Source organism: Fistularia commersonii, chromosome 5, assembly GCF_037954325.1.
Source record: "Fistularia commersonii isolate RoL2024-O1a breed Wild chromosome 5, RoL_Fcom_v1.0, whole genome shotgun sequence".
NCBI lineage: Eukaryota > Metazoa > Chordata > Actinopteri > Syngnathiformes > Fistulariidae > Fistularia > Fistularia commersonii.
Window position 1 is genome coordinate 6,920,729 of NC_141288.1, and position 14,152 is coordinate 6,934,880.

Consider the following 14,152-nt stretch of genomic DNA (forward strand, 5'->3'; position numbering starts at 1 on the left):
TTGCAAACATGACTTCGAGTGACTTCTCCAACAATGACAGCTTGTTTTATGTCACAGGAAAACATGATTTCTGAAAAAATTGATACTGCAGCACAACAGGGACATAATTGTAAGACTTAAAATCTAAACTTTTTCATGGCTGTGCGTCCTCTGCATAAAGCTTTGTTAGCTTTATTTTTACTTCAGATACTGTTTATGTGTGTGTCTATATTGAGGCACCTGTGGCTCTCCCTTGGTGTTGCCTTCCTCTGTGTCAGACTGCTGATCAGGGTCATTCTCATCACCCTGAATAAAAAACAAAAAAAGTTACATCCGGATCCCACATTGAATCAAAAAAGTGGGACAGAAAGTCCCTGTGCAGTGTAACTTTCGGAAGGTGCCAAACATCGCAATGAGCATTTTAAAGATTTACAGTGTTTTTCTTAAAAACATTATAAGAAAAGAAAATCAAAGAAAAATGTCTTGGAAACTGGTGGAGTGGGAGAGGCTCACATCTTGGGTCCAGAAGGAGACTCCAGTGGAGCGTCTCTTCTCACGGGGCCGCCGGCGGTCACGTATTGAGCGAGGTTGAGACTTGTCATCCCCCTCTTTCTCCTCCTCCTTCTTGTCCGCTTCTGCCCGGGAAAACAAGATGGCATTTAGAGCTTTTATAAGAAACATTCATGTGTAAGTAACGATAGATTGTTAGTGACCTTGTGCTTAACCCTGTTGTGGACACTTGTAAAAAGTGCAAAACAAGACATTCATTTATGATAGAACTCACCTCCTCCAATAATTAGCACCCGCTTAGCCTGCATTTAGGGTTGCGGGGATACTGAAGTCTATCCCTGCTGTCATTGGGTGGGAGGCAGGGTACACCCTGGACCGGTTGCCAGTCGATGGCAGGTAACAATTAAACAACCATTCAATCTGTCACACACATCTGGGCAATTTTTCCAATGTATACCAAATAACCTCCTGCATGTTTTTGTACTGTGGGAGGAAACTGGAGAATCCAGTGGATACCCAAGTGGACACAGGCAGTTTTTTTACAATTGGTACATTTGGATATATCCAGGAGTATAGGTTCTGATGTCACTGTCATGATGCCTGATGTCACCCATTAGATTTATAATTAGAACAGCTGCTGTTGATTGTGTTAAAGTTGCTTTCCCTAGTAACAGAAATACAACATCTTCCTTGATTTGACCCATCACACAAAAAGATTTAGACATCTTTTGATGTTGACTCGTAATGTTTTGGTTTGGATTTCAGCACTGGATGTTGAAAAAACATTGAGGCAAACATGATATATTTCAAACACTTTAAAATAATCACGTGCCAATATGATACTTAAATAATGTTTAAATGGAGGACAAGAGTAAGCTGAAGTAAACAATCTTTTTCTTAATTATCTGTGCCCCTATCAGCATCGATAGGCTGGGCTCACTGATGGCAAATGTTGAAAGCCTTGATGTGATTACCAACATTTGCTCATTCCCTCTCTTTGATCTGTCTCCCATTCAACCTTTCCATAATTCGACCCAGTCGTTGTTGATATGCACACTCAGCGCACAAATGGGGGCAAATCAGACAACAGTCCACAGGAGGATGGAAAAGTCCAGGTTCAACTGCACACAACTGGGACAACAACTAGACTTGGCTGGAGTGCAGAGAGAAAAATAAGACCTTCGATGCAAGAGAACAAAGCAGTCAGCATTTCCTTTGGGAGAATAGACTGAAACTGCCTTTTTATTTTCCCAGGGATGCTTTGTAGAACTAGGAGAGCAACTTCATCTAAAACCAACCCAATTCTTCTCTAGCTCCCTGACCTTGATCAGTCCCCGGCAATTTGCCCATGTGAACATGGACACAACACAACCAGATTTCAACCAACATCACCTGGCTGACAAAAACTCTGGACCACATTTTGGATGTGATATTAAAAAATAACTGAAATAAGAGTGTTAAGGTTCATTCGGGGCTCCAATTTTTTTCCCAAGACATGACTGTGACTTTTCAGCTGATGAGGGAAAAACACGTTCTTCATCCTGTTCCTCTTAGTAATGACCTCCTCTGTGGAACATTACTTCAAACAACTTGGAGACATTTTTTGTCAAATTTGTGTTTTTCCTTAATTCTATATAATTTATCATTATACAATTAGGCCCAGAGATATTTTGACAGCGACACAATCGTCATGATTTGGGCTCTGCATGCCACCACAATGGATGAGACGAAACAACTACAATGGAATTGAAGTGCAGTTGAAAAAAAAAAAATGATTAAGCATGTAGGAATTATAGCTATTTTTATTCAAACACACTTCATTTCAAAGGCTCAAAAGTAATAAATAACACATAAATATAACCCTCAGTAAAATGTAGCTCTTCAATATTTTGTTGAGAATCCTTTGCAGGCAATGACTGCCTCAAATCTGGAACCCATGGACATCACCAAACACTGGATTTCCTCTTTTATGATGCTTCGCCAGGCCTTTCCTGCAGCTGTCATCAGTTGTTGCTTTTTTTGTGGGGTCTTTCTTCCTTAAGTTTTGTCTTAAGCAAGTGAAATGCATGCTCGATTGGGTTGAGATCTGGTGATTGACTTAGCCATTTCACAATGTTCCACGTCTTTGCTTTAAAAAACTCCTGAGTTGCTTTTGCAGTATGATTTGGATCATTGCCCATCTGTACTGTGAAGTGATGTCCAATCAACTTTGCTGCATTGGCTGAATCTGAGCAGAAAGTATATCCCTATACCCTTCAGAATTCATCCGGCTGCTTCTGTCTTGTCACATCATTAATGAACACAAGTGACCCAGTGCCATTGGAAATCATGAATGCCCATGCCATTACACTGCCTCCACCATGTTTCACAAAAGATGTGGTCTGCTTTGGATCATGAGTTGTTCCAATTCTTCTCCTAACGTTCTTCTTCCCAGCATTCAGGTACAGATTCGTCTTAATCTCATCTGTTCAAAGTATGCTATTCCAGAACTGGGCCAGCTTCTTTGGGTGTTTTTTGGCAAAGTCAATTCTGGCCTTTCTATTTTTGAGGCTGATTAATGGTTTGTACCTTGTGGTGAATCATTGTACCGTATTTTCACGACCATAAGGCGCACCGTACTAAAAGGCGCAGTCTCAGTTATGTGTGCCATTATTGTATTTAACACACACATAAGGCGCACCTGCTTATAGGGTGCAGGTTTTATATACAATCCACGCCCACACTTCCCCCTTTAACGTTCTCATGGAGTCCTCTACTACATACGTATTTAAAAATAGAGCGGGAGCAAAACTGAGTTTGGTATTCACATTTTTTTTTTTACATGTAATCATCATCAATTGAACCCATCGAAGTCCTCATCCTCTGTTTCTGATTTGAACAGCTGCGCTAAATCTCCGTCAAACATGCCAGGTTTACGTTCTTCACGGTCAGTCACTTTTTGTGCCGTGCAGCTCCTCAGAAATGATGACGGCTTTTGCGAAAGCTCGAACAACAGTGCCAGCAGACATGTTAGCCCAAGCTTCTACGATCCATTCACTGCCTTCCACTCTTAGTGAAACTGTGGTCTCCCAGAAGACTTTTCGTACCCCGTTGTGCATATCTCTACCGTGCTGGTCCCCTTCTACTGCACAGTGTGACTCACCGGTATGTTGAAAGTGAGCGGCACCTCATCCATGTTAGCGATGTGGCTGGGCTGGATGTGTTGGTCGGCGATGTTTTAGGGTTGTTAAAACAACAATGTTCTGCATAACGCACATACCCGTTCTTTTATACACAATCAACGCCCAACTTCCCCCTTTAACGTTCTCATGGTGTTCTCTACTACGTCCGCCTTACAACAACACGCACAGGGCGCACTGCAATATAGGGCGCGCCGCACATTTTGAAGAAAAACTAAGACTTTTCTGTGCGCCTTATAGTCGTGAAAATACGGTATTAAGAATAAGAACAATTTTATTTATCCCAAAGTAAATTGTTAACTCTCATGAAGTCTTCTCTTAGATACTGATACACCTACTTCCTGGAGAGTGTTCACTTGAGAGGATGTTATGACAGGGTTTTTCTTCACCATGGGAAGGATTCTGCGATCATCCACCGTTGCTTTCCGTGGACATCCAGGCCTGGAGTTCCCAAGCTCACCACTGCACTCCTTTTTTCTCCTCAGAATGTACCAAACTGTTGATTTGGTCACCCCTAACATTTCTGCTCTATCTCTCTGATTTATTTCTTTTTTTTCAGCCTCAGGATGGTCTGTTTCACTTCCATTGAGAGCTCCTTCGCTGTTCATAGCAACAGCTTCCAAAAGCAAGCACCACACCTGTAATCAACTCCAGACCTTTTAACTGCTTAATTGATGACAGGTTATCGAGGGAAAAGCCCATGCAGCCCTGTTATTTTTTTTGCAGCCTTCTGAGTCAATTGTCCAATTAGTCTTGATCCCTTGAAAGAGGTGGCTATGTATTAAAAAGTTGTAATTCCTAAACCTTTGCTCCAATTTGGATGTGAATATTCTCAAATTAAAACTTGAGAGTCGACAATTTAAGCCGCTTATTGATTTTATAATTGTATCCTAAATATGTTTTCATAAACAGCTAAAATAAGGAAAAATGGTTCCACTGTCCAAATATGACTGGACCTAACTGTATATTTTCCACTCTATCTGAACTAATTTTAGGTAATTCTTTGTTTACTTACTGGGAGATTGTTAACTTAAAATAAGTAAAATAAAAAATGAATTAATAGACTTCCACAACAATGTTGACTGAACATGTGGGAGGCTGTTCTGTTTTTTTCCAGACACATGGTTACTGCACTGCAGGTCATATAACAAGTAATGACTTCAACACAACTGCAGCTGTCAGTCTGATATAAAACAAAGTTCACATCGGACTTAGAACTGGATTCATTTCTAAAAAGATTAAAAGCCACAAACAACTTATGAGGACAAAAAAAAATCCACTGGAGAATCTACAGCACTACAGCCAGTTTTCAGATTCTTGCAACAAAATTTGCTTACCTTTTTCTGTGTCTCTCGAGGAGCGGCTGTAGGAAGAGGTGATCCCCGTCAGACTGTTGGGCCTGTTGAGGGCACTGGAGGACAATGGGGTGCTAGAGTAGGACAGGGTGGAGGCAGTGCTGACCGTGGAAATGGTGGTGGTGGCGGAGGAACATGATGGCCTGTTCCGCTGGTGGGGAAATGAAGAAAATTGTGAGAAAGAGAGAAGTAAACGAAAGCAATTCTACTGTTTTCACCAATGGAAGCCAATGGTTTAAATGTTTTCACAATTTATTGTACATTTTCTGCTGATTATCTTGAATAGTTAAAAGGTAAGGAAAGAAGAAATACCTCTTCAAAGCTACGATACTTTGGTCGGTAATCGTCCTCCTTGGTTTCTGTCTCCTTCTTCTCTTCCTGCTGCTGCTTCTCCTGGTCCTGCTTCTCTTTCTCATCCTTCTCCTCTTCCCGAGGCTTTGAGGTACGGCTCCTACCAATTGTTTTCTCAGCCTCTTGCAGGTCAGTTAGAGTCACGCCCTGAAGGGAGAAAGATGCTAGTCTTGAATTGTCTAAAATGTACAACTGATGAAATCAGGGTTTATTTCACCTGTTTTGGGTTTTGTTTTGTAGTTGGGGGGTGTAAATATATGAATGCAAGTACAGTGACTGACCTGAGTGGACCTCCTTGACTGTCGAGCCTGTCTGGAGCGAGCTTTCCTCTGGGACTCTGACTCCTCATCACGCACAGGTGTCAGGTAGGACCTGTACAACACACAAACTTATTCATTACAGCCTGACAATGTGAGAAAATAATAGAATGACCTTGGAATCAATGGTTTCATCTCACAATTGTAAGTGGTGAATGTTATCATAATAATCCCTTAATGATAAGTCTTAAATCAGCATTTCCATCATCATTATGAGGATACCTGGATAAATTAAGTTATCCTTAAACTTGACAGCGGTGTTGTGATTTTTTTTTAGACAAAACAATGCAATGGGACCTTTTCCCTTCTAAGTCATCAAATTCTGGACTCCCAGAGGGATCTTTGGAGAGTCATGAATGCTTATTTAAAACACGCAAAGGCATAATCCTAATGCAGCAAACACAACTTAACTTTTATATTTAAAATCTGTTCTTGACTTCGTACAAAGTCCAGATTTTGGTTTTAAAATGTAACCAATGTCCTTAGTTAAACTCTGGCATTTAAATAACTTTTTTGCAGCAGCTGTTTGAGATACTGAATAGTTTTATCTTTTAACCACAAATGTTTTTTTTTTATTCTGATATTAAATTGAATGAATATTACAATAAGAAAATATCAACCAAGTTAGACTGGGATGCTAGCACTCTCTGATTTGGTAGGACAGAAGGCCAGACAGGCTCACACACACACTTTCAGATGAGCAAGGACCCTTGCTCTTGAAGACATTGTGCAGCTTCTGCCCTAAAACCATATAAGGAGAAGTTGACAGTGCAGTCCAGGCTCCAAAACCAGCCTGTCCTACTCTCACCGTGGCAGGTGGCTTATTTCAGCTTTCAACCACATTCAAAATGCACATGCGCTCGGCACTCTTGGTCACAATCACACCAACCGTTATTCCTTTTGTTGTGTGCAAAGAAGAGGAGAGATTAAACATGTCGACAGGGTACATGGATGCACACACTTCGAAAACACATCTGGAGGAAATGCATCCGGATCACTGTTTGACTGAAGGACAGCTTTCAAGTTGCCTACAGTAAACACTGGTAGCCAAGGTGGTCCTGATGTTTCATGGAAATTGACAAACTATTACAAAAAAGAGCTGTTGAAGGAGAAGTCTTGAGTCTTCTTAGCAGTCAGAACTCATGTCAGGATAATAAATAAAATGTGGGATCCAGAGACTTTCCACTTAGCAGTAAGAAACAGCAATCAACACTCAAAAGTAAACAGAAAAGCCGCATATATACAAAACAAGCATGCTTTCATCACGTCCATTGCCGATCTCATGTATTAAATCATTATGGATTAGGATCCTTTAAACTTCATCGCAGATTAGATACATCTATGTCTCCATTATGTCTGTGGAAGGTTCACGGTCATCCAGATCATGGTGAGTTCTCTTCGAAATCTTCTCATCTTAGCAACTAGACTTGAGTTTCTTCACTTAAAGACGTTTCACCCCTCATCAAAGGGGCTTCTTCAGTTCATTTAATTCCCGCACAAGTCGAAGGGTGGTCATCCACAAATTGTGCAGCAAGATTTCTGCAGAGGTTCTCAGTCATTCAGGTCATGGAGACTTCTTGTCGAAATCTTCTTGTCTTGGCAACTAGACTTGAGTTTCTTCACTTCAAGATGTTTCACCCCTCATCTGGGAGATTCTCATCATAATTTCATGAATTACAAAATATTCTTTTTATGGCTATTATTATTATTATGGATATTATTACTATTGTTAATAGTAATAATAATAAAATGTGTGTTTAAAAGCATGAATTTTTGTTTAAAAATATTTTAATAAATACACACTGTTCAGCCTGGGGCACATTTCAGTTATCTATGTTTGAGATCACCTTGTACACACATACACATGCGCATCTTATTTCGAGCAACAATGAGCAACACAAACAAAATAAACTGAGGTTGTTCAGATGGAGAAGTGTAAAGGTCTGTAACCTGCGTCTCTCAGGGCCCGTGACAGTGGTTGTAGATATGCCGCTGGTGGTTGTGGTGGTGGATGCTGCGGTCGTGGTAGAGCCAGTGTTAATAGTGGGAATAACTGACACAGACTCTCGCTCCTTCACTTTTTCCCGATCTGCATTCTCCTCTGACCAGTACCTGTTGATGCGCCAAAAGTTAACGAAACAAATACTCGAATACATATATCATATGGTTGATTTACAAAGTTTAGAAAACATTACACAAACTAATATTTGTTCTATGAATGTGTAGAGATCCACTCTTTGGCCCAGGAAATTGCATAAAAAAAACTATCAACATATATAAGTTAAACTGGTATTAGATAAACAGAAATCATTTCATGAAGTTGACCAGCATTAACATTTCTGTGAGATCAACTGAGTGAATACTTACTGGATAGGACTTTTTTTTTTATTATTAACAGGAAGCATGAGATACACTGATGCTGCAGCAGCATGAGAGTAAATGAACTCCTGAGTACTTTGCTTACCGAGGCTGCTCCTCCTTTACCATTCAGCAAGGCAGCAGATACATGCAAAAAAAAAACCTGTGATGTTCTGTTTGTTTTCAGATCATTGCAGTCTAAATATACCTGCTGGTAAGACTGGTGGAGGCAGCGCGGATGGAGGAAGAGCCCAGGCCTGAGAGCAGGCCACGGTGGCCTGTGGGCGAGGTAACAGAGGAGGTGTTTGTGGTTGAGGAGGAGGTGGCAGTTGAGGAGCTCAAGTCCTCATATCTTCTGCCGAATGAGCCGCTGCAGGGCAAGATGTCAGACAAGGTAGGTGTGAGAGTTTGGACAGAGATTTCACAATGAAAACAAGCTCTGACCATGTGAAAAGAATATTTCTGAAGGCTTTTCCTTTTATTTTTGTTAAGATTCTGGTGTTTTTACATTGACTAAAATGGAAATCCTGAGCCTTTAAGAAATTAGGTAAAAAAAAAAAAAACAAAGCTTGCATTAAAAATCTGTCTTTAAAAAAAAGACACTGCAAGCATGGTCTATTTTATAGCTCATGAGCAAATACTGCTTGACACACTTTTTCATTTGGGAGACATAGTGGGGCTCTGATATCATTGCCTGTGGTCCAATATCTTGAACCACAGGATCACTCAACTGAAGTCACTTTTATGGAATATACTACCACTTGTGGGAACTGCATGTGTCAATGGTGCCTGTCAGGGTCAGGGAGCTGCGCTAAACAGGGCTGAAAGCAAATGCTCAAGGTTTTGCAGATTAATGACTCCATCACAGTAAGAATGACATTCACATTATTTGCAGTACAGTGATAACTATGTGGGCACCGTAAAAAGATGCACAGTCAACAACCCAATAAAGTAAAAAAAAAAAAATATTCACTTTGTTTTGTCTGATGATTATAATCTCATGGAATTAATGTTGCTATTAACACATGAATTACACAGCATTGAGTATCATGATCACAATACCTGAAACAAGTGTTGATATCTATATATTTATATTTTTAACTTTGTTATTTATATATAGTTTGTTATTTTGTATCACCGGTGACAGACCTGTTCACAAAATGTGTTACTTAAGACTGGAGGCATGAAAGGGGAAAAAAAATAGATATTCACCAATACTTAATTTTGAGTGTTATAAGTTTAAGAAACAAGTTCAAGTTTTGCAAAATTGATAGAAAAAAATCTGAAGCACAATAATGTATACAATTTGAATGATTTGAAAGTTTGCCCACTAGACAATTGTCTAATGAGTGGATTTTGAAACAAACTATTATATTAATCTGAAGCAGGACTCACCCACCAGACTATTCTGAATTAAAGGAACAACAAAAAAAAAAAAAAAATTAATATCACATCTCTTGACTTATTAAGGTGACACTGCAGTGAAGCTGGGAAGCGCAGATAAGGACAGGTGAGAGGAGCTAAGACTGGTGTACCTGCGGTAAATGCTGTATGACTGGTAGTGGGAAGTGGGTGGCTGCCAGGGTTTAGTATTACAGGTGTTAGGGTCCAGGCTGGAGGTGGATGAAGACTTGGCTGGCACGTCCCGCGTGCTGCCGCTCCGCCCTAGTGCTAGCGTATGGGATGTGCTGGCGTGTCAGGAGGTGGGTGGGTGAAAGAGGCATGTTAGCGATGGAGGTGCACACACAGACACATCCAAAGAAACATAGAAAGACACATCTGAGGCTATAAAGCAGTCACACACAGCTGTTGCAGTCATGCCATGTGAGACAAGCAGTTGACAGGATAGATAGCTGAGAGATCCAGATGCTGCCAGTCAACTTACAGAATTACAGTGTCAATGTTGAAATTTAAGAATTTCTATGATTTTAAAATAATTTTGAAATATGTAACTTAACACTGAAAAATTATCTGCATTGAGAACTTTGAGTCCCAGGTCCCTGGATCACGAATGCCAACATTGATGCTGAGGCTCTAGGCCATGAAAACCTTGACATTACATCTGATTTGGGAGTCGGACCGGAACTAGTCAACCAAAAATGTGCTGCCCAATCTGGCATGGAAATCTGATAGGACATGTTTAGTCGCATCATGCAGTGAGAAATGGAAGTCAAGTTGGCTTGTGGACTTTAAACAGAAACTTCTGATATGCATGAACGTGCATGCCATAGATAGCACAATGTTGTGAAACATATGACAGAGTTAGGAACTAATGCTGCTGTCCATAGATAGGATTTAGTACCAGGGCCAAGTAAGGAGCCATCACTGAGGGTAAAACACGGCATTGGAGGCAGCAGAGAGATCTGATCGATCCAGGAGGGCAGCAGTTCAACAGCAGAGGCTTACCTTCGCTGGTAGCTGGGGGTTCGATTCGTGGAGGTGCTTCCTTCACTGTTCTTCAGGTCATCGTCCCAGCGTCGCCGAATGTAAGAGCTACTACCTATCACAGCAGCTGAAGAGTCCCTGGGGAACCACAAGACAGGATCCAAAACAGAAACTGACATTTAACACTTTTTAACCAAAGAAGTGCCTGAGGACCCAAAGTGATTTCCTGGGACTCCTCCTATGAGCAAGGGATAACATTTTTTTTGTAGTCAGTCTGATTTTAGCAGACCACCAATCCAAAGATTTTTTGGGAATGAACTTGTCCAATTCAAAAATGTGTCATTGACAGAGTGTGTCAAAAAGGGGCTAAAACTCTTAAAATAATTGACTAAAATCATTTTCAAAAATCCAATAAAAAACAGGAACTGATATATTTGAGAAAATACAAATTACATAGTAACTAGAACTGACCATAAATCACAAGCAAGAAACCTATATTAAAAGATGGTTACAAACTCAACACAAGACTGTGGTGTTGTTGCCGTCACAGCAACCATGTTAAAAATCGTGATGATAGCCGTGTGAGCTACTCTTTCTGCAGGCCACTGAAAGGGAGAGGACCTCTCAACACAATTCGCACATCATCTCCTGGTAGACTTTCATACCTGCAAAGATTTTGGCAGTGCAATGATTTGGCTTCAGTGTTTCTGGTGGTTTGAAAAGAAACAGGCAACAACGCCCCAAAGTTTGAAGATCTCTGGAAATACCAAGAGCAAGTACTTCCCTTTGATATTATACCTAATTTTATCCTCTATGAAAACCAGCTTCTCAAATTTGGAGTTTCCAAAATTCCAAAAAATGGAGTTTCAGCAGAACATGCTCGAGGCCATGTCCTCGGCTGCATATACGATGTAGACAACTATGACCTCAGCGTATCAGAACAGTGGCAGGAAGTTGGAACTTCCCTTGCAGATTCCTGGTGGCAAATGAGCTGGTTTGCTTCTAGGGTTTACCTGTTTTCCTTCTCGTCAATGTCTGAGGTACTGGCCAGTCTCCTGGGGATGGTGGGGGCTACGTAGGCAAGCCGGGTTCCTTTGTCCTTTTCCTGTACAGAGGAAGACATACAGGACCAGAGGTTGAAAAAAAAAAATTGCAGATAATGAGCAGTTTACTACTGACTAGAGCAGGGAAGAAGAAATTCTAGTTGTGAATTAAAGTAGGTAAGAGAACTATTTAAAATTACACTTAAGTCTTAACAAAAAAAGGATCCCATCATGTACATGCAAACTGAAATTTCATTCAGGGTACAGGAAAAGGAGCTAACTGGTTCAGGACAGATTGCAATGATGATTGTTCAATCGATGCAATCCATCGTTCTGATTTAGGTGAAGCTGATCTGGGACCAGTGTACCTTGTCTTTGTTGTCCAAGGATGATGATAGGCGAGGGCTGGAAGCCGAGCGCATCACCCCAGTCATATCCTTCTCCCTCTGAGCCTCCTTGGTGGCTGTGATCTCTGCCAGCGCCCCATAACTGCCAGTCTTCCTTAGGCCAAGGCGCCACGATGCAGGGGACTCATCCTTCCTCTCCTCGTCCATTTTAGTTGATACCTTTCCAACAACTTGAGTGACCTGGAAAGGATGACCAAGTGCTGGTTTGGTGCCATAATCATTTGAATAGGTGAAGATATTAGAGAATTAGTAATCCTGAAGTTCAGCAACCAAAAAAATAAAAAATCAATTATTGAATAATTTTATTGAGCTGCATTTTTTGGTGTATAAAAGGGAGAGACGGTCAGCGTTTGGGCGGGAGGCATGCCAGTTAAGAGGTACAATCACATCCAGGTTCACGGGACCAACACCTACACTGAATCCTGCTGTCATTTTGTCAAACCAGCACTCTTTAGACAGTGAGGTAAGTTCTCACATTTCATCTGGATGAACATACTTTAAAAAATGACATATGGCTGAATAGAACACACAAGCCACACACTGACACACTCACATGGACATGAATACCATAAGGTGTGTTTCAAGGACATGTCAAAACATCACAGGGGGTTGATGGGTGCGAGTGAACAGTAGGGAGGTTGGACCAGCAGGGTTAGGGGAGCATTACAATTTTTTTTAAGTGCACAGGTGCATGTAGGATGAAGGAACAACTTGAGTGCATACCAAAGCCTCACCATGAGTTTTTTGGGCACAAGAGAAATACCAGTTTTGCGCAAGCCCTGACGCCATAATGCAGGACAGCCTGACTCCACCACAGGCATGAGGGGGGTAATATAATCAAACTAAAGCCAACCAAGGCAAGAGCCCAGGATGAGACGCAGCGAAGACAGGGGATTGGGGTAGACAGGGAGGGGGACAGAGATTGAGATAGAGAAAAAGAGTAACAATGAAGCAGCAGCAAAAGAAATGCAATTTATGTCAGGACTATTAAAGCCTAGTCAGAACACAAAATGCTTATTGCCAGACCGGGGTTCAAGGAGGAGGGGCAACATGATTGCTCTGATTTGGAATTAGCCATAGATTCAGCAAACATCCAGTAGTATGAAAATTGTAAATTGTTAATGCTTCATATGGTTATTAGACAGCAGACATTGTGATGTGTGAGCACCGGGATTCAACCGATGATTGAGAATGATCATTGTGAGAAACGAAAATGAGGAGCAACATAAAGAAAGTCTAGATTGGTGCCCACTGACTGGGGCTGGGGAAGGCTAAATAAATAGAATATATATATATGTGTGTGTGTGTGTGTGTGTGTGTGTGTGTGTGTGTATATATATATATACATATACACACATATGTATGTTTCTATATATATAAAATATTGTTAAGAACTCCTTTTTGATAGTATTATCAATAATACATAAGCTGAAATTTCTTCAGAATGATTGGATCAAACATTCTTGATTATCTATTTCTTTTCATTTGATTTTTGTTGTGGAATTTTCCTACTAATTTTGAACAATTTATTGTTCACTTACTTATGACAGGAACAGGTAATTTAGCTGTTGTTCAAACTTGTATGTCCAAGTGTCCAAAAATAAATGAGGGAAAAAAATAAGAAAATAAAAAAATAAAAAAATGAAGCAACAAAAACATCCGTTAAACTTGAAACTGATTACGACTGAAATGATGTATCACACTCTAAATCTTCTAGACGTGTGAATGAGACAGTGAATGGTTGTATATCTATAGGTGGCCCTGGACTCAACCTGTAACTGCTCCACGGAATACCCCACTTCCCGCCCAATGACAGTTCGGATAGGCTCCAGCACTCCCTAGAGCCTGAGTGCATGATCAGCAGTATAGAAAATGAATGAATTAATGAATTATGCATCACAATTCTTGATTTAAAAACAAGACAGTATCACAGTGAAGGAATAAAATATGAATATATTGCCTATTTCTACAATTAATAAGATTCAATGGGACTAAAATAAAATACAGCATCACATTGTTACTAGTATATAAGATACATTAAGGACTCCAAAACGGTTTCTAATATTTCTCTAGTTTTTTGTTTTCATATTATGGATATCTTCCGTTCTACATGAGGCCAAGGCAACATAAGGCATGTGTTTTGCAAGAAATTGAGATATCAAATAAAGCTTTTCAGCCATTGGATTTGTGAGGCACATGCCCATACAGGATTTTATATTCCAGTTCTGTGCTCAATCTCAGTATGGCCAGCAGAGGGGAGTAGTCTCA

General features: G+C 40.5%; 1 protein-coding gene across 8 annotated transcripts in view; it reads right to left on the reverse strand.

Moving 5' to 3' along the window:
* The window catches only part of ppp1r12a (protein phosphatase 1, regulatory subunit 12A), a 68,039-nt gene that overhangs the window by 10,515 nt on the left and 43,372 nt on the right, over positions 1–14,152 (reverse strand). For 5 of the 8 annotated variants that reach the window (XM_086146655.1, XM_086146656.1, XM_086146661.1 and 2 more), the window contains exons 10-21: positions 12,619–12,726; positions 11,846–12,064; positions 11,448–11,539; positions 10,456–10,572; positions 9,585–9,737; positions 8,258–8,419; positions 7,642–7,803; positions 5,656–5,746; positions 5,336–5,521; positions 5,006–5,174; positions 493–614; positions 220–285 (exon numbers count right to left, since the gene is read on the reverse strand). In XM_086146655.1, the coding sequence (XP_086002781.1) occupies positions 220–285; positions 493–614; positions 5,006–5,174; positions 5,336–5,521; positions 5,656–5,746; positions 7,642–7,803; positions 8,258–8,419; positions 9,585–9,737; positions 10,456–10,572; positions 11,448–11,539; positions 11,846–12,064; positions 12,619–12,726 (1,647 nt within the window). The remainder of the gene's footprint in view (positions 1–219; positions 286–492; positions 615–5,005; positions 5,175–5,335; positions 5,522–5,655; positions 5,747–7,641; positions 7,804–8,257; positions 8,420–9,584; positions 9,738–10,455; positions 10,573–11,447; positions 11,540–11,845; positions 12,065–12,618; positions 12,727–14,152) is intronic. The other 3 variants (XM_086146658.1, XM_086146662.1, XM_086146659.1) reach the window with 2 other exon arrangements.